Source organism: Rosa chinensis, chromosome 1, assembly GCF_002994745.2.
Source record: "Rosa chinensis cultivar Old Blush chromosome 1, RchiOBHm-V2, whole genome shotgun sequence".
NCBI lineage: Eukaryota > Viridiplantae > Streptophyta > Magnoliopsida > Rosales > Rosaceae > Rosa > Rosa chinensis.
The window spans coordinates 17,460,822-17,485,077 of record NC_037088.1 but is presented as its reverse complement, the minus strand read 5'-3'; the positions used below and the strand labels follow the sequence as shown (position 1 = coordinate 17,485,077).

Below are 24,256 nucleotides of genomic sequence, written 5' to 3'. Positions count from 1 at the left end.
GAAAGGACATTAGGAAAATACCGCGCCATAGCTGCCATGCACGAACCTTTGTCATCACGTATCACTACACCAATACCACCATCACCAGACTCGGGCCTGTAACTGCCATCTATGTTGATCTTAAGTCTACCTGTAGGAGGGTTTTCCCACTTAGCTCGTGTCCTTCCCGACTTCTTCTGCCGTGTTGGATGGACTTGTTGATACTCACCAAGAAACTTGGACGCCCATTGTGCAGCATTGTACGCATTGAAGACACTACCATTCCATACCAAGTTGTTTCGCTCTGACCATATAACCCACAAGTAGACAAAGAAAAGGTTACGGTGGTGCTCAGTAATTACATCAATTACATTCTTCACCCATTCTTCCAAACTTGCAGCCATAACATCAACAACTTTCAAGTCCAGCTCTCCAAGAGCCCAAAAGCATGCAATATAGCTACAATCTCTAAATAGATGTAGGCCATGCTCACCAGCACCATGACAAAAGACACACTCAAAGTCTGGGAGTGCCACCTTTTTGCATAGCTCATGCTTTGTGGGAAGAATACCTTTTAACAATCTCCAAATAAACATCCGAACTTTGGGAGGAATCCGAGCATGCCAAACAAGCTTCCAATATTTTCCATTTAACCCAACTGGACCAGTAGAACATGATGCACGTTCAGTCGCACCGTCCACAATTCTAGCAATATGGTAACCACTTTTAACATCATACATACCCTTTTTATCATGATGCCAGACCCACCTATCCACTGGCCTCCGCAAACTTAGAGGAATACTTGCTATCAAATTCACCTCCAGAGGCATGAAAAGCTCCTGTAACAAGAACATATGCCACTCATTCTCCTCTTGATCAATAAGCTCATCCACCCTAAGTGTCTCCAAACCCTCCTTAGGCGTTGAGATGGGCCTGAAGGAATGGGGTAAAGGCAACCATTGATCTGTCCACACTGCAATCTGACTACCGTTTCCCACCTGTAGCCTAAGTCCCTTACGTAGCAATTCCCTTCCAAACAAAATACTCTTCCATGCATAAGAAGACCCACTACTTGCCTCAGCTTTCATGAAATCACAATTCGGAAAATACTTCGCCTTGTATAGTCTAGCTAACAAAGAGTTAGGGTTTTGGATGATTCTCCAACCTTGCTTCGCAAGTAGAGCTTGATTGAACTGCACCATGTTTCGGAAACCAAGCCCACCTTCAGCCTTTGGAACACACAACTTCTCCCAAGCAAGCCAATGTATCTTTTTATCATTACTTTTATCTCCCCACCAAAACTGTGCCATCAGACGATGCATCTCCAAGCACAAATGTTTTGGTAGTTCAAAACAGCTCATAACATAGGTTGGGATAGATTGCGCAACCGCTTTGATCATGATCTCCTTGCCAGCAGCACTTAAAGTCTTCGCTCTCCAACCTTGAGTGCGTTTTCTAACCTTTTCAGATAGAAAATTAAAAGCCTCGGATTTGGAATAGCTAATTTCCGTAGGTAAACCCAAGTACTTGTCATGTTTGTCCACACGCAGAACCCTAAGACTTGCAGCCAGCTCATCTTGCTTTGCTCTTTTGACATTCTTACTAAAGGAAACACAACTCTTGTCAAAGTTTATCATCTGACCAGACGCTTTTTCATACTGCTCAAACATTCTCTTTAGAACATCACATTCATCTGTTTCTGCCTTGAAGAAAATGAAGGAGTCATCAGCAAAGAAAAGATGAGAAATAGGGGGTGCACCTGTGCAAATTCTTACGCCATGAATGCTGCCCATGTCTTCTGCCTTTAGGATCAACCTGGATAAAGTCTCTGCACAAATAAGGAAAAGATAGGGCGAGATGGAGTCTCCTTGCCTTAGTCCCCGGGATGGGACCACACGTCCCCTAGGAGTCCCGTTCACTATAAAAGAATAGGAGACAGTCGTCACACATCGCATCACCCAACCACGCCATTTAGGGCAAAAACCAAGCTGCTGCATAACCCTATCCAAGAAACCCCACTCAACTCGATCATAGGCTTTGCTCATGTCGAGTTTTAAAGCCCCATAGCCAACATGTCCTCTTCTCCTCCTCTTCAAGAAATGAGAGATCTCGAAAGCAGCTAGAGAATTATCAGAGATTAGCCTCCCAGGTACGAATGCACTTTGATAAGGTGAAATAAGATCCTGTAGCAGTGGCTTCAGCCTATTTGCGAGCACTTTGGAGCCAATCTTGTATATCACGTTGCACAAACTAATCGGTCTTAGTTGATTGACATGTTCCGGAACCTTGACTTTTGGGATAAGAGTAACATTCGTGCAATTAATCTGACTTATCATCCCATCTGATTCCATAAAGCAACGCACCGCCATAGTGACATCATTACCAACAAGGTACCAGAAGTGTTGGTAAAAGCATGGTGCAAATCCATCAGGGCCAGGTGCCTTGGCTGGATGCATCTGTTTGAGCGCCTTGTAAACTTCATCGAATGTGATATCCCCAGCCAAAATATTGTTCATCTCCTCAGTAATAAAACACGGCAGCACCGACGCAACATCATCCATTCCTGCCGGTTGGGAAGAAGTGAAGAGTGTCCGATAATAATTTAGTACAATGTTTTCTATCTCACCATCAGCTGTACACCAAGTGCCATTCTCATCCAATAACCCTTTAATTCTATTTTTCTTCCTTCGGTTACTTGCACGTTGATGAAAGAAACGTGTATTTAAATCACCTTCAGAAAGCCAAAAAACCTTCGCCCTTTGTTTCCAAAAATCTTGTTCTTTCAACAGTAACTCATTTAACCGATCTTCTAAGGCAAGTCTTGCAGAATCCGGTGGAGAAGAAATAGCGGAATCATAGAACACCACAAGCTTCTCTTGAATGTCCTTAATATCCTTCTTTATGGAGCCATAACGGACCTCACTCCATTCCATAAGACCCCTTCGTGTTTCTTTTATTTTATGACAAATAGTAGAAAAAGGATCAACCCCACCCACACTACTCCATCCTTGTTCCACTACCTTGCTGCACTCATCATCACGAAGCCACAATTCTTCAAATTTAAACCGTTTTTTCCTCTTCTTCTTTCTCTGTGGTCTGCACTCTCGCACTTCCAGAAGAATGGGGAGGTGATCGGACTTGGTAGGTAATAGATGAGTAACCCGGGAGACCGGAAACATATCATACCAACCTGGAGTAACCAGGAACCTATCCAACCTGGTCTTTATGATCTCCCCACCCCGTTTTCCTCTCCACGTGAAACTCGGGCCAGAGAAACCAATATCCTTGAAGGAAAAGACCTCCACAACATCTCTAAAACCTTCCATTTGTCTAACACTTCTCGGGGGACCACCCTCCTTTTCCCTGTTGCAAATAGAAATAGCCAAGTAGCAGAGGAAGTGAGAAAAGGAGCTGATACCTCGTCCAAAGAAGAAGCAAAGAGACTTGACCTTCCAAAGGCCAAATGGAATACCCTCCCAGTCATAGGCAACTTATCTGCAGCCTTTAGTAGCATCTCTTTGATAAGAGTTGGATCCTTTATCGGCACTAAAGCTGCGTCCGTCCCAGCCACAACTTCACAACAGAGCCATGTTTCTTGTGCAAATCACTATAACACCTCTGAGTACCAAAGACAAGAGTCAATGGTCAATGCTCTATGTTCTTCACCAAATTCAAATTCACCGCATGAAAAATCCACAATCAAATTCAAAGAGAAAAAAAAAAAAAAAATTCCTACTTGTTTACTTGTTCAATTTCTGGAATCTAAAAAGACCTAGGCAAAACCATGAAGCTAGTATAACATTTGTGTATTTACATGCTTCAGTTTCACTACGAGCAAAGCTAATTACTCCAAAAGAGCAGCAATTGGCGGGAAAGGAACGGACCAGTGAGATTTTGGCGGGAAATGAAGTTGCAGTGGCCCATAAGCGAAGCAGGTCGAAGAGCTTCCGAACCAACAGAGCTGTGACGGCGATGAGAGAGATCCAAAGGAAGGCATTGAATTCTCCGGCGGCCAAGTCTCTGAGAATAGAATCGTTGCTGCAGGCTTTGGATCTCGACTGGTGGAACACAATGGTTAAGAGCGTGTATTGATGAAGAATGAATACGAAGAAGAAGAAGAAGAAGAAGAAGAAGAAGAGGAAGAGGAGGAGGACCGTTTCATATCCCAGCAGCCCAATAATAGTTGGAGATAGTTTGTTTCTTGCTTCAGTGATGCTCAATAATAAGACCCTGCTCTGGAGTCAATTCGATTGTGACGGGCGCGAACCTTCGCGATATGGACTTTTCTGAAAGACTTGTCGTTTACTGCCATCAGTTAGGCGCTGGTGGCAGAAAAGAAGTGGCTTTGGTAGATGCCACTTGTTCTCGAAGCAGAGGAGAGCTGTTCATCGTCGGTGGAAAGTGATCAATCCTGCTCTCATTAGCGACGATTTTTCAAAAACTGTCAGGGTAAGTGGATAAGCTCTTCTCTGTATAATATAAATATTTCTTCTTATTGTCTTCAGTGTCAGAATGGCATTGAAAATTTAGGCCATCTTTTTTATGCATCGTAACTTTCCTCAGGCAGTTTGGAGATTCTCGATTTTTTTTATTTCTTGGACAGAATTTTTATTTCATAATCCTAATCTTAATGCAGATACCGCAAGTCCTTACTTCTTGTTATCAGAATTCAAGTAGTTTTTAAACAGTTAGTTCCCTCCCTTTCTCAAACCTTCTTCAGGACTGTTACTTTGGGAGCTAACTATTGCAAAGCTAATCTTAAAGTGTGTAATACTAAGGTTTCTAAGTATTTTCATATTAAATAGAATACTCCATATCATGATCAAATTAAAATAAATTTTGATGGTTCTATGAGGCAGGGTAATGCTTCTCTTAGCTTTGTTTTTAGGAATGTTGATGGTCAACCTATTTTTGCTGCTTCTAAGTATCTGAGACCTGCTTCAGTTCTCATTGCAAAAGCTACAGCTCTCAGGAATGCGTTACATCTTGCTCAACAATATAACTTTTCCAGAGTCGTAGTTAAAGAAGACTCTAAAGTGCTTATGGATTGCAAGAGAAAGCAGAAAGCTTCTTACGAATTGCAAGAGAAGAGAAGAGAGAGATGAAGGCGGTCAGTGATCGAGCTCTCCATCCTCTTTCTCTAATCTTCTTTGTTTGTTTTATTTCATTTGTCATCTACATTTGCTATGTGTCGATAGGAAGAATAATAGGCTTAAAGGCCTAACCATATAGTTTAGATGAAAATAGAATTCAATTAGATTTCTTTGAATATATACATTGCTTCAAATCAATGGTAATCAATTTCTTTATTTATTAAAAATAATGAATTTAAACACGTGATTCTTTTATTCATTTTTAAATACCGGGTATTACAGTTTCTGTCATCAAAAAAAAAAAAAACCGTATATATTATATTTAAAGTCTAATTTTTTTTTTTTGAAAAAAAGGTAAAGCGTGAAATTATAACAACTTAAACTGTGCATTTCTTTTCGGCCATTAGATTCACTTGTTACTTGCAGTTTCTCAAAGGGTGCGGTTATTGCCACCCTACCATTTTCTTAGTTCACCCTATAAACATTTGAATTATTAAAAGACTATATTACCCAAGTGCAAAATGACTAATAAGTACATTAATTTTTTTAAATTCAAATCTCTATAAGAAAAATAAATACATAACAAATTAATTAAATACAAAAACTACCTAATTTCTCATTGGATAATATTAATCTTTATCTTCTCCACCCAAATTTGAATTTATTATTATTTTTTCCTTCTTTTTGTTGCCTCTTCATCGTTGATTCGTTATTCAATTCACAAAATCATTAGTGTTATGGAGCCGGTTGTTGTTAATTATTTTTATCCAAAAATCATATTTTAAATTCGATTACTTTATTTATATTAGTGTTCGTGATCAATGGTGAAATCGAGATTTCAACTCTAAAAATGCATATTTCAGAACAGTATTTAATCATTCTTCTTCTCTTACTTGGCTCATTATTTTAACAACTTTTAGTGCAAATAACTGAATTTTTGTTATTCAAGAAATTAATTAAAAGACGGTGAATATTCCAAATTAGACTGAAGATAGACATGGAGTCAAAACTTATGATTTAGAAACATAAAGATAAGAGTGAATTTAATTAATTTATGGCAAAAACTTAATAAGAAATACAAATTATTCAATCATGATAGGGATGATACTACAAGTGAGAATGTAAGATCAAGCTTGAGTTCCGGCTTATTGTTTCAATATAAAACACGATTCATATCAAAACTTGACCTACCTGTCTTTACTCTTTCAGGGGAAGTCATATATCGATGTCTCTTATCTCTGTAATTGCCTCCTCTCAATCCCAAAGATATATTGGGCACATATAGATTGCTTGCAATTAAGTAGGTAGTTCACTTAGCTCACTAGCTAAACTAAATAGCATATATACATATATAAATTAAGTTCACTCTAGCTTGTACCTAGAATCAGTACAAGCATGTCTTTCATCTTATGGTGGAGTGGTGATACCTGCAGAACATCGGAATAAGTCATCATCCATCACCTATAAACACATGAACTAATTAACTCATTAGCTATATATTAATTCGAAGGGATACAGTACTTACTTCCATAATTGAAGTTGTGAGGGACTCGCCTTCCACAAGCTTCAATCTTCTTAACGAGGCTAGGGACATTGATCAAATTAGCGAGCTTGGGAGTAAATATGGGGCACACACACTCGAAATTTCCTATCAATTTGCAGCAGTTTGCAGAAACGTTATTGCCCCCAAGAATAAGTACGTGCCTTGCACTCGTTCACGAGAAGCTTCTTCTCCTGCTTGCACTGCCTCGGCGTCGTGTCCACCTGCACCTTCGGAACCAAATCCAAAACATTCGCCAAGCAAGAAGGCATATCGTCATCAAGCCCCTGATCGATCACCATCACCATTTTCATTTCTGTTACTACTTGATTTTAATTAGGGTATGTATTAGGACAGCGCAGAGTGCCCCTCTATATCCATATTTCCAATTTTGTAGTCAACAGGAACGTTTATCATAGATTCATAATGGTCAAGATAATATAAGAAGTTTTCAGGATAACCTAGGTTTGATTAAAATCCACTCATCTAAATCTGCCGTGGGTTTTGAGATGTAATCTAGGTCAAGTCCCTCCTTGTCGAATACGATATGATTTGGTCTAGTATGGTTTCAGCTATAATTTCCAGTTGTGCAGGAATGTAGACAATCACTGTTAAAGTCGTGCAGGAACGTGTCAATGGGACTCCATATAATGGTCCAGAACTTAAAAGGACTATTCAAGCTTGGAATTTTTTGGAAAACCACAAATAAGGGAGTACGTTCACCTTAGAATGAGCAAACTAGCTAGTTGAAAAAATATTGTGCCAGTAATTTGCACCCTTTTGCCGTGTGTTTTGGACTGTACGTAATTCTATAAAGTTAAGCCCTGCCTTTCACCACTAATTAACAAATGCATGCATGATTAGTTAATTAGGTCTAATTCTAGCTTATAGTGTTGACAAGATTAGAAAAATTCATTATCATTTAGTATAATTAATTGTATTTTAAGCATCCGGGTCCAAAACTAGGTCGCCAACTCCAGGAACTCATAATGATGATCTGATTGCATATATATTACTTATTAGTTCCTCTCTTCACGTACATAAGGTGAAAATATACATATCCCACAACAAAAGTTGACTGATATATGTACCTAGTTGGAAGATCTGATAGTATAAATAAAATTAAAAATGCGCTTTTTTACTTATTTATGGAAATTCATACATCAGGTTTTTCCTTATTTCCTCCTTTCAATCTCTAATATACATCCGCATAAATGCATAACTAATACAGAAAGCTAAGAGATGCATATTTTATTTGCCAAGCATAATTTATATAAATATATATATATTCTTCTGGGATCTTAGTGCATTCCTTCGATCTCATGGAGTGGTGATACCTGCAGAAAAATAAGGGTTATGATAAGCTATATACAAATTAAAGTTGTGAGCTAGTGAGATTGAGGAAGAGAGACTTACTTCCACACTTGAAGTTGTGAGGAACGGTCCTTCCGCAACCTTCAATTTGCTTAATGATACGTGGGACGTTGAGCAGATTGGCAAGCTTGGGAGTAACATAGGGGCATACACACTCAACATGAGTGACCTTAAGGCGTTGGCAGCAGTATGCAGAGGGATCACTTCCTGTAACAACTGCCTTGCACGCATCAACGAGAAGCTTTTTCTCCTCCTTACACTGGCTCGGTGTCGTGTCCCCCATTGCTACCGGAACCACATCCCAAACACCCACCAAGAACAATAAGCATACCATCAAACCAAATAATCGTGGCCTCATCATTTTAACTTCTCAGGTTTTCTAGCTTCTTTACAATTTGTTTTCCTTCTCTCTTTACTTTGTGGTATTAGCAGTAAGCACAAACCCACATTATATAGATCGAGAATAGGTGAAACTTGCAGGAAAAGGTCACCAACTTGGAATATTTATTTAGTTTGCAAAGTCAGCTAGTCTGCATGTTAGGTACGTATGTACATAATAGCTGGAAATAAGAAAATCACCATGGTTAAGGAACCTACTATTCAACTTCAAGCAAGAGAAACTTCTGGAGAACTACATACACTTGCGTTCAGATTGTATGAATTTCTATAATTTAACGACAATGACAGGCCTAATCTGTCAATGGAGTAAGCAGCCAATGTATGACTGAATAAGAAATATTTTGTCAGTGTTTTCTAGAAATTAATATTCGTGTGTGCATGACCTCTGCTTCGACTTGCGATTTACTGCAGACTAGTGAGACTTGCGATTTAACTATAAGATTACCCTGTCTTGGCCGGTTGGAGGTATAGTCTTCTAATTTGTATATTAATACATAGATGAAGAAATTAGTGTCACAGCTAGTACTTGTAATATCCATTAAACCTATGATAAACTTGTTAACCTGTACGTGATGTCAGCATGGAGAAGTCTGCATTGACCAGTGAAGTAGTGTCCGGCTGTCATACATGTAATGTGGAGCTTTCTAGATATCACTAATAGAAAAACAGACATCTCACACAGATTTAACTCACACAGATTTTATAAAGCCACAGATATCTGTGTGAATTGGATGTACAGAAAATCATGTGAAATAAGTATAATTTGTCTCACAAGAGTTTATGGAATAACAATAACCACAAAAGTCTATGTGAAACAACATCAGATATTAAATTTTTAAAAAATCTTTTGTTTTTGTGTTATATAAATTATAGAGAGACGGTTTTCCGTGGCCAAAACTTTTTGACACAGATATCTGTATAAAATGAGCGTTATACATATATTAGTGTGAAATGTAGATACGGACATCCGTGTGAGAAAAAAACACATCCATACGGAATTCTGTGTAAATCTTCGAATGAGAACTGACAAATTCACTGAGATAATTACACACGGACATATGTAAGAATTAAAAATGCATTTCACACATATTTATGTAGCAATTTGACCCATTAAACCTAGGGATATCTTCACAAATGGTGTATGAACTTTAAGCATTTCTACACTTTGGTGTACCAACTTTCATAACTATTAGAATGGTGTATCAAGTTTGCTCTAATATTTCATTTTGGTGTACTCCGTTAAATTTTCCGTTATTTTTGCAAAAAAAGAAAATTTTCCATTATCTTTCTTTTAGCTTTGTCAGTTTTTTTTTTTTTTTTTTTTTGTAAAGATAACGGAAAATTTAACGGCGTACACCAAAATGAAAGATTGGAGCAAACTTGATGCACCATTCTGATAGTTATGAAAGTTGGTACACCAAAGTGTAGAAATGCCTAAAATTCATACAGCATTTGTGATGTTTTCCCTTAAACCTATCATCATTATCGCCTCTCTCTCTCTCCCCCCTCCTCCTCACTTTACTGCCTCATCAGACCTCCTGCTTCTAATCACCATCTTACTCCCTCAGACAACCTTAGCCTTCCCTCAACCCCATATCTCCCTCTCTCAACCAATGAAATTGAGTTTTAATTGGAAAAACAAGAGATCGGCAAATGCAATTTGAAGCGGTTGAGGTCATCAATAGCAGAGTTCACCCATCCTCGGTCTCCACCATAGCTCAGGCTCCATGGACCAAATCGATCCTATGTCACTCTCTCTCGTTCTTTATCTTTCAATTTCCAACTAGTTCCTCTCGAAATGGATTAATGGGTACTGTAAACTTTGTGATATTGATGAGGCTTAGTTAGTGATGAACCTGATAAGTGTAGGATGGTATAGAAGGTCAGTTCTTCTTCTCTCTATCTTTTACAGTTGAGTCATTTTTGTTTTTCACTATTTGTTTGCTGTAAAATGTGAAAAGTTATCTTCTTTCCCTTCAATTTCTCCTCGATAGTTAAATGTTAATGATTCTTTCTATTTCCTCTCTTCTGGGTTTTCTCAATTGACCACAGTTTCTCTGGGTTTCGATTTCTGAATGTTTATTTGAATCTACTAAGGAACCCAAAGCTTTGAGCTTTATTCTTCACGTTTGGACTAATCCCGTCTCTTAAAAAGGGTGAAATTCTGAATCTTTCAACTTAGAAAGAGGTAGAGTTTTCTATTTAATAACTTTTCATTTTCTTTATATATGCATATTTCAGTGGCAATTAAAGCTTCAGAAACGGTGATCCTTTATATATGTGCTTGACTGATAGCATGTGCTTTCTTTGGAAGGTGTAAGGCTGGTAATTTGGAGGTTAAGCAGGTTTCAGGGACACAGCTGTTGTACAGGATTTGCGGATCGGGACGGTCTAGTGGGTCTGCTGGGTTTGAAGAGAAAAGGGACTCTGCTTTTGACAAATTAGAGATTGGGATCAAGAATGGTAGTGTTTTGTTCTGTACTGGGAGCTATGAGTCGGTTTATATATTGGGCTAGTGTGAGGGTGATTTGAGCAACAATGATTGCGGGGATTGTGCTTCTGAAAAAACCGATTTCCAGTGTGGCGATTAAGTTTCTAGGCAGATTTTGCAAATATAGATATATTTTTTAATACCATCACTATTCCACACTAACATCTGTGTGAGTTAAGAAGATATTTCACACTGATTATAATGTTAAGAAATCATTTTGGACTCACACGGATTGATTTAAATTTAATTATGCATGTTAATAGATAGTGGGGTCCATGATAAATATTCACACGGACTCCCAAAACTAGGCCTGGGCATTTTAGCCCGAAAACCTGAAAACTCGAAGCGAATAGATCAGGACCTTCATGTCCGGGCCGAGCTTTGAGGAAAAAAAAACAAAAACAAAAAAAAGCCTGGACCATTTGCATTTAAACGGGCCGGTCCCGGGCCTTGTTATTCAAACAGCTAAAATCCCGAAGAAAAGCTCGAAGTCATATAACATTATAACCCTACATCTGTAGGTATACTGCCTTGACTAAGAGACTTCAAAATCACAGCCTTTTTCTGGAAATTGACCCCGATCCTTTCCCAAACCGCCAAATGCAACCCCGACCCTTTCCTAAAGATTGAATCTGCAGCTTTCTTCAGTTGAATCAGTTATTCACTTCTTCGATTCCCTTCGCAACAAGAACCCTTCACGGCTTCACTTATCCAGTTTCCCTTAGCAGCGCAAAGCCTCGAACCCAGCTTGGGAGCTTTCCTGATTTCGAATTCAAAAACCCTAATTTCCAGAAACCCAACAATCCCTTCTGCCCTTCTTCGATCTGCTCGAATCCACTCGAATTCCTAGCTTTCCCGATTTCAAATTCAAAAATCCCAATTTCCAGAAACCCAGCAATCCCTAGCCCTCAATTCCTTCTGCCCTTCTTCGATATGCTCGAACCCACTAGAATTCCTAGCTTTCCCGATTTCAAATTCGAAAACCCTAATTTCCAGAAACCCAGCAATCCCTAGCCCTCAATTCCTTCTAGCCTTCTTGGATTACTAACTCAAAACCCCAAGCCTTCTTCGAAAACTAACCCGAAGCCTCTCAGTCTTTGGCAATGGCACCTGAAGCAGCTGCAGTTTGTGGGGACGAGTTTGTGGTAGCTTCTAGCCAGTCTAAGGGCGGTGATTGATATTTATTTTTAGTTGTTTCTATGTTTTTCTTGTTTCTGAACTTTTGTTTACAGCTTCTGCTCTGTCACTTTCATATGGGAATCTATTTGACTATTTGTTATTGTTGTATTTACTCTTTTGTTTAATAAGTCTGCATAATGATGTGAGATGGTTGACTAATAATGTGATTTGCATCTATGCCTATTGGACTAATAATGTGATCTGCACAATGTGAAATGGTTGTAGGATGAACATGGTTTGCTGGACAGCATTTGATGGCCGCAGCTGGAGGCTTGGAAACAAATTAATTTGGTTTCAAACTTTATTTTTACTTGGTCAGAAATAATTTATTTGCCTATTTGGTTTGGAACTTCATCTGGTCTATAATTCGATTAGTACTTCAGTTCTTTAGTTGGTTTTATTTAAACTTTGAAGTTTGAACTTTTGAAGTTGGAAACTTCACTTCTTCAGTTCTTCATTCATACGGTTTGAATTTAAACTTTAAAACTTCATTTGTTTGTACTTTGAACTTTGAACAAGCTATGAAGTTTGGATGTTATTCTCGTCATTTTGTACCTTAGTTTGTGGCACTGATTTGTATGATGTTATTCTCTTCTTTTAAACCTAGAAAATCAGAAACCTGATGAAATTTTGGAGAAAATTAACAATGTCAAAATTGGACTTTTGGGCCCAAAAACCCGGCAAGACCGGCCCATTCAATTACTGTCCGGGCCTTCACGGTCCCTATAACTGGAAAACTTTATTTGAGCCTGGCCCGAATAAAACAGGCTTAGTCCCAGGCCTAGCAAAATGACATGAGGTCTCGGTCCGTGCCCAGGCCTACCCAAAACCTTGTGAGTAGAGCATTAGCGCCCCCTCCGAAGGCAATCGAAAAACATTCCATGCTTGCACTGTAGGTATAGCATTTTACATACTGATATCCATGTGAAATAGCATTATTTCACACAGATTTAAATTTGTGTGAGATGTCTGGTTTGCCAGTAGTATATTTTCCTATTTTACAGTCTATAATAATTGTTAGGGTGTCCTAACTATAAATAGGCTATGTTTGTAAGAATTGTTACTGTGTTGCATTAATTTGAGAGACTCAGAAAATTTGTTCCATAGTTTTCTTTCATTTTCTTCTAGCTATCAAGTTTGGCCATGGCGTACATGTTATCATGGTATAAGAGCAGGTTATCTCACGTGTGCATGCCTCACGGCTACATGGGCTCTACATCACCCAAAGTTGTCCATGTATATGACTTGAAAATTCGCCACACTTGAGGGGGTGTTTTGAGAATATGTATATCCCACATGGGAAAAATGAGACATTGCCTACGGGTTTATAATGATTTGGGCTACTTTATCCATTGCCAATTGGTTCTGGATGTGAAACCCATATTATTTTATCAAAACTAATATGAAGGCAATTCATTGTGGAGCCATCAGCCATCAGATGTATAGATGTCGACTAAATTAATTTTGTCTTTGCTTGTTTTGTGGATGATCTTCTATTGACCCACCAAGAAAAGAAAAAACACAAATTATTCTACAATATAATGTGAAGCTAGTTTTCTTTAAGAGCACGTTTACTTACTTGGAATGATAATGAAAATGGAGAGATGATTCCGAGATAAAATTATTCATGCATTTACTAACACATAAAGAAATCGGAATGGGTATAGGTCACACCTCCTTATTAGGAATCGATTCATGAATACTAGGAATTTGATTACGAAAAAGGGAGATGGGTTTAGGAATCAAAGCATCCGGAATCAAGACTGATTCATTTCTTCTCCCATTCCAGTTGTCTCTGTTTTTTTTTTTCATTTCAAATAAGTTAACAATTAGTAGTAAACATGGTGACGTATGAGAGGGTGTGTTAAAAAATCATACATCTAATTATGGACATGGTTAAATTGTGAGCGATAAACAGTATCAATTAGCAATGAGTCACATGTACCACACTTTTAAGTCGTTTATCATTCATAATTAAGCCTTTATCTAAAAAGTGATGTTGCGCCGTTAATTGATATACCTTGGATCTTCGATCCACGACTATGAATATTAGTTAATCAAAAATATTTGAAAGAATTTAATATATTTGGACCAAAAAAGAACAATTTATTGCATCCGAGCATAAGAAGCAAGACAGAGCAATTTGGACCAGTCAAAGGCATCCTGTCAACTAGTCAATTCTGACGATTTCCAATTCCAGTTTTATAATTTTTCTGTTTTCTTCTTCATGAACTCTTTTGTGCTTTCTTTCAAAATCACAAGTAACTAATTTCTTAGTAGTTAACTGTTGTTGAAGCCACGGTCTTGTTTTTATTTTATGACTTTTTATTAGTTTTATTTATCAAATGGATGAGAGCCAAGAAAACTACACTACTAGCAAAACAACAATTACCCACAGAAGACTTTCTCACACGGATTTCAGTGTGTGATAGCTTTTACCCACGGTACACCCACAGATTGAGTTACCGTGTGGTTTGGAGGGGGGGTAATGCTCATCTCACACGGATTATTTTGTCCATGTGAATATTAGACGTGGGCCCCACTATAATTCCATAAATATAAATTGCCGGAATGGAACGCAATCCGTGTGAACAACTTTATTTCACATGGATTTCTGTGCCAAATGTGTAAACTGTATTTCACATGGAATTCTGTGTGAGACTATATTTCACACGGATTTCTGTGCCAAATGTGTAAACTGTATTTCATACGGAATTCTGTGTGAGACTATGTTTCACAAGGATTTCTGTGCCAAATCTAAAAACTGTATTTCACACGGAATTCTGTGTGAGACTATATTTCACTCGAAAATCTATATAATCTAACTCGCATTGATTTCAGTGTGTAAAAGTGACAGCATTTAAAAAAAAATTACTAATTAATCTGCAACCTGAACATAATAATACTTTTAGTTTTCTACAATAAATATACTTCAAATATTTACAATAAAATGAACAAATCCACAACTGAATCAAAAATATTAAAACTTTACATTCATAGCAAGATGTTCTTTACATTTCTAGCAAAATACATTTCATATGAAGGTAAATTCTTGGATTACAAAAACAAGGGAGTTTTCTAGAATACATTGTTGTTTAAGGTGGAATATCACTAAGATTTTCCCCCTTTAACAACATAATCCTTGTCCAAGAATAATTTTCATCAAAATACTTTGAGAACTAACTCAAAGTAGGCAAAAACATAACCATTTTGCTAGATAATGGTAGGTGAAACTAACCCTTTCAGTTCAGCTGCGATTCTTGCACAGTTTGAGGCATTTCGGGTCGATACACATCCTTGATAGGTGGGGTTGGAATCACATGTCTATTGCATTGTGGTTGGACGGCTGCAAGCTGTGTCATTGGGTAGCTATCTACTTGTGGTGCCGTTTCAATCCCTGAAAAACCAGCTTCTTTCATCCATCTACCAATTTGAAGTCTTGCGAGTTCATTCACCTTCCTTGCATTATCTTCCATAGCTACTTCTTGCTGCTTCTTAAACTCCTCCATTTGTGCGGCGAAACGTTTGTTCATCTAAGCTGATTCAATCCTAATCCTTTCCTCCCTTTGGGCAGCTTCTTGTCTTTCTTTTTCAGCCTCACTCTTCAATCTTGCAGTCTTCAAGCATTGTTCCTCAATTGTTGCTTTCATTGCTTCCATAGTGGCTGAAATACTTCTTTTTTAGGTATGAATGTACGGAACATCACGCCAGCGTACTCCCGCTCCAAGTCCTCTCACTCAGTTACGCTTCTCTGGCCCAAGAACCTCTGCATAGATGTCTTCTCTAACTTGTGGAGTGATATCAACATTTAACTTCTTTCTCTCCTCTTCAGCCTTCTCCAAATCTTGCTTCATTCAAGCATGAAGTTAATTAAAAGTACATAATCTACAATGTTGCAGCTTTAAATTGGTATATAAACTACATAGACCAAAGCCTATCTGATATGTAAAGATTGTAATTATAAGCATACTGCATTTTCTGAAATGCTGCAGTTTCTGAAATGTCAATAATACTGCATTTTCCCCTTCTTTTCAGGCCCAGTATTACTTGCAAATAAGGTCTAAACATAGTGAAATAGCAATCAAACAGTTTGAAAGGAAAATTCATAAAACTATGCAATCATATGTCTAAACTATTAGTTATATTATGGATAGCAGATTGAATTAAAACAGTGCAATCATTCTACTAGTGTAAACATGAACAGAATTTGAACTTAATAAGGATTATATAACTTGATTCAACCATAGGCATCCACAATAGGAATATCTCAATTTCGATACTCACCACTGCTTTGGAAGATGCAGCATCAACATACTCATTTTGTTTTCCTTTCTTACGGTGTGTCAACTTGAAGATTTCCAACCTATCAGGTTCTTCCTCAACCCCATTCTCAACTTGCTGCTCTTCATAATGTACACATTATTCAAATCAATATCCATTTATAGGAAGTGGCATAACAAGTAAATGAACATTACAAAGCAGAAAACAAGAATCAAAACAATACTCACCCATTCATAAACAACCGCTGGAAAAGTCCTTGTGCCTGTACTGTGATGCATTACCTGCTGCGATCGATTACTTACATTTATGGCAGCCTTGGTTTGTTAAGGAATATACAAATATATATATATATATATATATATATATATTATAAAAGTAAAATGATATTGGAATTGGTCTACTCATTTCATTTTATAGTCCCTTTATATAGGGATAGAATTACAACAGAAATATCGATTACATTAATGATACTAAATGCTGATTGATCCGTAATTGCGCTAATTGATGGTAATCACTGATTCTTTGATTTCCTCTCTGTCAGTTGCTTTGACGAAGGTACACAATATGTTTTTCCTTTAACACTCCCCCTTGTGCCAAGTCAAAGAAGAAATGGTGCATGAGTTGTTGCCTCACTAAAAACCTTGCCAAGTAACAATAAAAACCCTGTGGGACAAAAAATACACCTTAGTCGAAGGAAAAGAGCACAACGCACCTTTTACATTTGAGGATGACATGTGTGTGTTAGTCTCCCCCTGACGTCTACACCTTCCCCTGATCTTTACATTAATCAAGGGAGCTTGGAAAGTCTTCACATTCCTATGCTTTTCACATGTTTCTCAAATGTGGCCTTAGGCAGTGATTTGGTGAACAAATCTGCCATATTCTCCTCAGACCTTACTTGATTCACTTGAATCTTAAGGAGAGCCTGTTGTTGCTTATTGTAGAACAACTTTGGCGATATGTGTTTTGTGTTATCACCCTTAGTATAACCTAGCTTCATCTGTTCGATGCAAGCTGCATTGTGTTCATAAATGCAAGTAGGCTCTTCAGTGGTAGAACTTCAAACCACTAGTCCCTCGAATATGTGTAATGATAGCTCTTAACCATACACACTCACAAACCACCTCATGTAGAGCAATGATCTCTGAGTGGTTCAAGGAGGTAGCCACAAGGGTTTGCTTGGTTGATCTCCAAGATATCGCTATGTTCCCATTGGTAAATACATAACCAGTTTGGGAACAATCTTTATGTGGGTCCACTACTAGAATAAGTTAATCACACGACAGTCATCACACAACACATGAGTTTTTGCTGTTGTCTGAGTTAATCAGACGACATATTTTTTAAACCAGTCGTTTCACCTCTACTCATCCAACACATCGTTATTTGTTAAATTTGAGATATTTCAGACAACAGTAAGAAGGACATCTGTTGTCTGAATAATGGAAAAAACAAACAGACAATTAATTTTCATTTATTTTTTTCAACTCAAAACACTCAAAACCAAAATCCTGTTTCCTTCCCTTAGCTAAAAAACCAAGATTTCTCCAAAAAAAAACCAAGAACTCCCACCCAAACCGCTCTCGGCCTCTTTGGACTAGCCAAAATCATGTTCCCTCCCTTTGCTAAAAAATTAGGTCATATTCTCCCACCCAAAATCGTGTTCCCTCCCTTAGCTAAAAAATTAGGTCATTCTCCCACCCAAAATCGCTCTCAGCCTCTCTGACTCACCAAAATCGTGTTCCCTCCCTTAGCTAAAAAATTAGGTCATTCTCCCACCCAAAATCGCTCTCAGCCTTTCTCTCCCTCACCATTGCTCTCAGCCTTGCTCTGACTCACTATCAATCCCCCTCACCCTCAATCCCATTCACCCTTTCACCCTCATCAAGCCTCTATCTCACTCACTCTCGCTCTCACTCACACTCGATACACTCTCAGTGGGCTGTCTCCGTCGACCGAGACTCACCCTCGTTCTTCTTGGTTTAAATCTTCTGGGTTTCATAACTCATCTTTGTTCTTAAAGACTTCACCTTTCTATTTCTCTCCAATTCAAGACCCTTTTGATTCTTCCTCACCTTTTGTCGCCACTGTTGCTCTGAAACTTTGATGGGTTCTCTCTAATTCCATCTCTTCTGCATGGGGTCTTTCTGGAGCTGCTGAGCTTTTTGATTTGAGGGGGCTCAATGGTGATCAAACTCGGTCTCTTTTTGTTGTTGTAAGAATCATGCTTTTCATATTAGATTTTCATTATTCAGTGGCTCAATTTAAATTGATTATTCAGTGACTTCAACCTCCGATATAGCAGAGAGAGAAGACTGCGTCTTCTACAGACTAACTCGTTTCTAGAAACGAAGCCCCAATTTGAGGTTATTTCTAGGGATTTGATCTAATTTTCTTCACAATTATACTTGAATATGCAATTTGATTGCTTTCCCTTGCTATGTGTTTGTATGCAAATGTTAAGTTTTCGATGGCATGAGAATTAAAGAGACCGTAGATGCAATGTACAATTTGGAATTAAAGTAACTGAAACATAATAATTTTTTTTTTAATGAGTTGTTGAGTCTGTTTATGTGTTTGTGAATTTTGTGTATGAGGGCTCTGATCGTGTTCAATGAAATTAGGGTATCGTTCCTCTGTAATTGATGGGCTTGTTGTTGGATGAAACTGAACCAGTTCACATTCTATTGAAGATAATGGTGGTAATTATAGGAAACTTGTGTCTTTTATTAGGGAGTGTATGATTCAAGTTGGAATGTTTTGGGAGGAGTGTATGTTTTGAACTCAGGACATTAGATTTGGGCAGAGCAAGTTTAGTCGGTGAATTAGACATGTTGAAAAAGCCCCAGTTTTTATTGCTGGAAATCCCTTTTTGTTTGAAACGCGGGGTTGGATGTGGCCTTTCTATTCTTGAGAAGGTTGTAGGGAGAAATCAAATTATGAGCGAGTTTATTTCTTTTGGAGAAGTAGGGGTTTGGTTATATCATTCCCCTTTAAACGCTTGTGATATAGTTGGAAGGACTGAATTTTATTGATTTACATTTAATAAGAATAGTTCACTGTGTTTTTTGGACAAGCCTCTTCCTCTATGGAAACAAGATCATAAGATATGTGCCCGAATTCAAATAAGAAAAGAAGAGAAGAAAGAGGAGAATTTGGCAGCTTTATGTAGATTTTTATAGGTGTAAAACTTGTTAGCTTAATTTTTTCTCCAGGAATTATTACTCCAAGATCTAATGTGTTTATATCTCATACCATCGGGCAGTGCATTTATTCAAAATTTGTGATCATTAGCTGAATTGTAATTTCAATAAATAAGCATGGGCTTTCGAACTCTCAACAATTGTGGCATTGGATGGTCTCTAGTGTGGGAATCAAGTTTATCTGTTTTTATCTTTAAGTTTTGTTACAGGTTAACTAGATGTATGTGTTCTTGTTAACATTGAATTTATTGTAATAGAATACCTACATTTAAAGCTCTCCTTTGGTTTTTATTAATATTGGTGTTTATATAGCTACTAAAGGTATATGGTATAGGCATTGGGTGATAGCATGCATGTTGATTTATAATTTCAGCCTTGCCTAGAGTTGTTTTTAATAGTTCATCTATTGCTCTTGATAAGGAAGGTTGGTTGGTATCTAAAGATCTGAGGGTTGAAGAAGGTTAGCTGGTATCGCTGGGCTGAGTTAAGCTTGCTATCCTTAAGGTATGTCTCTTAATTTCTTCTCTGAACATGACCTTATAGATAGGACTCATGCCTTGTAGTTTGCTGCTTGTGGTTGTGAGTTATGTGATGTATATATGCCTTCTGGTTTGTTGGTTGTGCTTTTGAGTTATGGGATGTATATATGCCTTGCATTAAAGCTTAGAGATGTTAATTTTATAAATGGTTTACATTTGGACAATAAAACAGAATATATTTTATTCTGCTAATGCAGGTTCTTTATGTTATTTTGCAATATGGAAAACATACTTATAAGTCAAAAACATCTGATTTGAATTGGCTTTCTTCTTTTAAAGTAGCTGCATTGTGTTGATATAGAGGGGAATGCTTTTCCAAGTTCTTTGAATTTGAATGTGTTTTGTTTTTAGAATGGATAAGTCTTGGATGCATGCTGATAGAAGATCACGCACATATGAGTTAGGTGTTGAGGAATTCCTTAGGTTTGCTGTAGAGAATGCTAGTGATGTCAATAATATCTGCTGTCCCTGTTCGAAATGTGGGAGCATAGATGGGATGTTCTCAGCCAGGGTCATAAAAGATCATCTATATTTTAATGGTGTAGATGAGAGTTACAAAGATTGGGTATGGCATGGTGAACCATCTAGGGCAACAATGAATGCTAATGAAGGGATATCTGAAGCTACTGTAGATATGGTAGAAGATGGAGATGCAGCATATAATATAGGGTTGGGAGATCAGGAAGAAAAAGGCGCTAGTGAAGATGAGGAGTTTTTTGAAAATGGTGAGGATGAGCAGTATTCTGTAGAATCGAATGACTTCATGAGGTTAGTTGAGGATGGAGATAAAGCTTTGTATCCCGGTTGTACCAAGCACACAAAGTTAAATGCACTTATACAGACTTATAACCTTAAAGCAAAACATGGAATGTCCGATGTGTGCTATTGTGACATGTTGATCATGATCTGAATATTTCTCCCTGAGGGTAATGAGATACCTGGTTCGCATTATGAGGCTAAGAAGACTTTGGCTACATTAGGAATGAACTATAAAAAGATCCATGCATGTCCTAATGACCGTATTTTGTACAGAGGACAGCATGCTGATGCGAGTAGTTGTCCTACATGTGGGGAGTCTAGGTGGAAATTAGGCAAAGATAATATCAAGAAGCAAGGGAAGGTGTTGTGGTACTTTCCCCCAATCCCACGTTTCAAACGCATGTTTCAATCGACAAAAACTTCCCATAACCTAACTTGGCATGCGAATGAAAGGAGGAAGGATGAGTTTATGCGTCATCCTGCAGATGCCCCTACTTGGAAGTTAGTGGACCAAAAATGGCCAGAATTTGGTAAGGACCCTAGGAACCTTAGACTTGCACTTTCATCTGATGGTTTTAATCCCCACAGCTCTTTGAGTAGTAGATATTCATGCTGGCCAGTTATACTAGTTACGTATAACCTCCCTCCATGGCTATGCATGAAAAGGAAGTTCATGATGCTGACATTATTGATTTCTGGACCTAAGCAACCCGGAAATGACATTGATGTATACATGCAGCCCTTGATTGACGATTTAAAAGCTTTGTGGGATGGGATAGATGGAGTGTATGATGCATTTAGAGGAGAATACTTTAAACCGAGAGCTGTTTTGTTTTGGAAGATTAACGACTTTCCCGCTTATGGGAACTTATCGGGTTGTGTTACTAAGGGGTACAATGGTTGTCCTATATGTTGTGAGAACACAAAACCTCATGGACAGAAAATGAGCCATATTGGTCACCGGAGATGGTTACCGCGCCATCATCCTTACCGAAAGCTGACCAAACAGTTCAATAACTTACCGGAGTTTGAAACTGCCCCTGAACCCTTAAGTGGAGAAGAGGTATTAAAAAGGGTTGAGGGCATGACCTGGTCATTCGGTAAAAAGAATCCTCTTCCAATATATAAGGGTTTGGAAGACCAAACCAGACCTTGTTGGAAGAAGAAGTCCATATTCTTCGAACTTGAGTATTGGAAATTTCTTCCGGTTCGACATAATCTCGATGTCATGCACATTGAGAAGAATGTATGCGATAGTATTATTGGTACATTATTCAATATTCCTGGAAAAACGAAAGATGGAGTCGCTGCTAGGTTGGATATGGTGGAAATGGGCATAAGGACTGGTTTGGGACCACTACCAGGGCAAAAAAAAGACAAGTTGCCTTTGGCAAGTTGGAATCTGCTGCTAGAAGAGAAGAGAGCAATGTGCATGTCTTTTTTCAACATGAAGGGTCCTTACGGCATTTCCTCAAATATAAGGAACCTTGTTTCCTTAGATGACTTAAGGCTGGTTGGTCTCAAATCACATGATTGTCATATGGTGATGCAACAGCTACTACCAATTGCTATACGTTCAAGTTTGGAGAAACCAGTCCGGTTTGCAATCATTCGGTTTTGTCTCTTTTTTAAGGCAATATGCAGCAAAGTGATAGATGTTAGGAAGCTGAAAAAAATGCAAGAAGATCTAGTTTTGACAGTTTGTGAGCTTGAGAAGTATTTTCCACCATCCTTCTTTGATATCATGATTCATCTCACAGTCCATCTTGTTAGAGAAGTTGAGCTTTGTGGACCAGTTTTCTTTAGGTGGATGTACCCTTTTGAAAGGTACATGAAAACCCTCAAAGGGTATGTTAGAAATCGAAACCATCCAGAGGGTTGCATTGCTGAGTCATATGTTGTTGAAGAAGCAGTGGAATTTTGCTCAGATCGTATACTTTCTGGTGAAAATACAGTTGGCATCCCATCAATAGGCATTTTTGATGAAAGCTGCACAAACCGTTATCTGGTGCTACTGTTGTGTCCATTTATGGAAGGGAGTTGGAACTAGCACATCTTTGTGTATTACAGAATACAGAGGAGGCAAGACCATACTTCAAGTAAGTTTTTGTTACATTTTTTATCTATTGTTTACACTTCTGCATGTCTGTTTAGTTTATTAATGTTGGTACTAAACACATATATATATCATTTTTACAGTAAGCATATGGAGATTTTGGAGCTTACCTATCCTAAATTCAAAGATAATCATAATTGGTTGACTAATAAGCAAAATAAAACTTTTGGTAAGTGGATTAAGGAGAAGGAAAATAACAAAACTATCGATTTAGTTTCAGTAATCTTCATTAGTTTTTTTTTTTTTTTAATAAGTGGCTGTGCAGTAATATATTTTATATGTTTACGCAGGTTCTTGAAGAATTCAGCAATCCTAATAATAATATCTTTGAAACTTTAAGGTGGATTGCAGATGGACCAAATCCAGATGTACCTACTTTTTGTAGTTACATGGTTAACGGGGTTCATTTCAATACCAAAGAACGCGACGATGTAAGAAAAGTGCAAAACAGCGGTGTTTCCCTACATGCCCGTGCTTTACAAGTAGCTAGTGCAAAGGACAAAAACCCAAAATTGGATGATATGCAATTTTATGGAGTGATTACAACAATTTGGGAGATGGACTATCAACGGTTTAGAATTCCTGTGTTCAAGTGTGATTGGGTTGAAAACGCCAAAGGCATTAAAGTAGATGAGTTTGGGTTTACGTTGGTAAACTTGAATAGGATAGGTCATGTGAGTGATCCTTTTGTTTTAGGTAAGGATGTGAAACAAGTATGGTATGTAGCTGACCCTCTTGATGATGATTGGTCAGTAGTTATAACATGTCCTGATAGAGATTATGCAAATGATAGTGATGAAGCAGAAGAGCTTGAAAATTTGGAAGTTGAGCAGCAGCCCTTTATAGCAACAATGCCAGCAATTGAGTCATATGACAATATAGTTGATGATGATGAGAACCACTACATGCGAGAAGGGAACGAAGGGATATGAGTTGATAAATGATTACTATCAAAGTTATCTGTTTAAGTTAGAGGTCGCTTAGGATTCTTCGATATGTTTTTATAGTATAGGCATTAATTTTGATGCACTTTTGACATGTATTGATCTGTTTTTGATGAATACTTATAATGCATAATGGTTGAATTCCCATTTACTTATCGCATCTCTTAAATGTTATGAACTTCGATTGTATTTGGTTTTATGTTTTGTAAGCTATCGCAGCATTTAAATATTATAAATGAAAAGAGCTGATTGTATATGGTTTTGTGCTTCCAGATAATGGCACCTTCTACGCGAAGACCTTCATCTCAAGCAGTAGCAATGGCCAAAAGAATGAGGGAAATTCAGCTAAGAGGGACAAG

General features: G+C 37.8%; 2 protein-coding genes across 2 annotated transcripts; one reads left to right on the top strand and one right to left on the bottom strand.

Moving 5' to 3' along the window:
• Window positions 1-7,725: 7,725 nt before the first annotated feature.
• LOC112181459 lies at window positions 7,726-8,426 on the bottom strand. The gene is made up of 2 exons (XM_024319799.2): window positions 8,029-8,426; window positions 7,726-7,949 (listed from the first exon to the last, which is right to left on the bottom strand). The coding sequence occupies exons 1-2, from the start codon at window positions 8,345-8,347 to the stop codon at window positions 7,933-7,935; spliced, it is 336 nt and encodes a 111-aa protein (XP_024175567.1). The 5' UTR covers window positions 8,348-8,426; the 3' UTR covers window positions 7,726-7,932.
• A 12,004-nt stretch (window positions 8,427-20,430) lies between these two features.
• On the top strand, window positions 20,431-23,885 carry LOC112202580. Its single transcript, XM_024343582.1, has 3 exons — window positions 20,431-20,955; window positions 21,004-22,845; window positions 23,244-23,885. Exons 1-3 carry the CDS (start codon window positions 20,431-20,433, stop codon window positions 23,883-23,885), a joined length of 3,009 nt encoding a protein of 1,002 aa, XP_024199350.1.
• The last annotated feature ends 371 nt before the right edge of the window (window positions 23,886-24,256 follow it).

Coding starts and splice junctions, on each gene's coding strand:
- LOC112181459 (XM_024319799.2), bottom strand. CDS start 8,347: ATGATGAGGCCACGATTATTTGGTTTGATGGTATGCTTATTGTTCTTG.
- LOC112202580 (XM_024343582.1), top strand. CDS start 20,431: ATGGATAAGTCTTGGATGCATGCTGATAGAAGATCACGCACATATGAG. Junction 20,956..21,003: donor CAAAACATGGAATGTCCGAT/GTGTGCTATTGT, acceptor TTTCTCCCTGAG/GGTAATGAGATACCTGGTTC. Junction 22,846..23,243: donor GCTGCACAAACCGTTATCTG/GTGCTACTGTTG, acceptor ATGTTTACGCAG/GTTCTTGAAGAATTCAGCAA.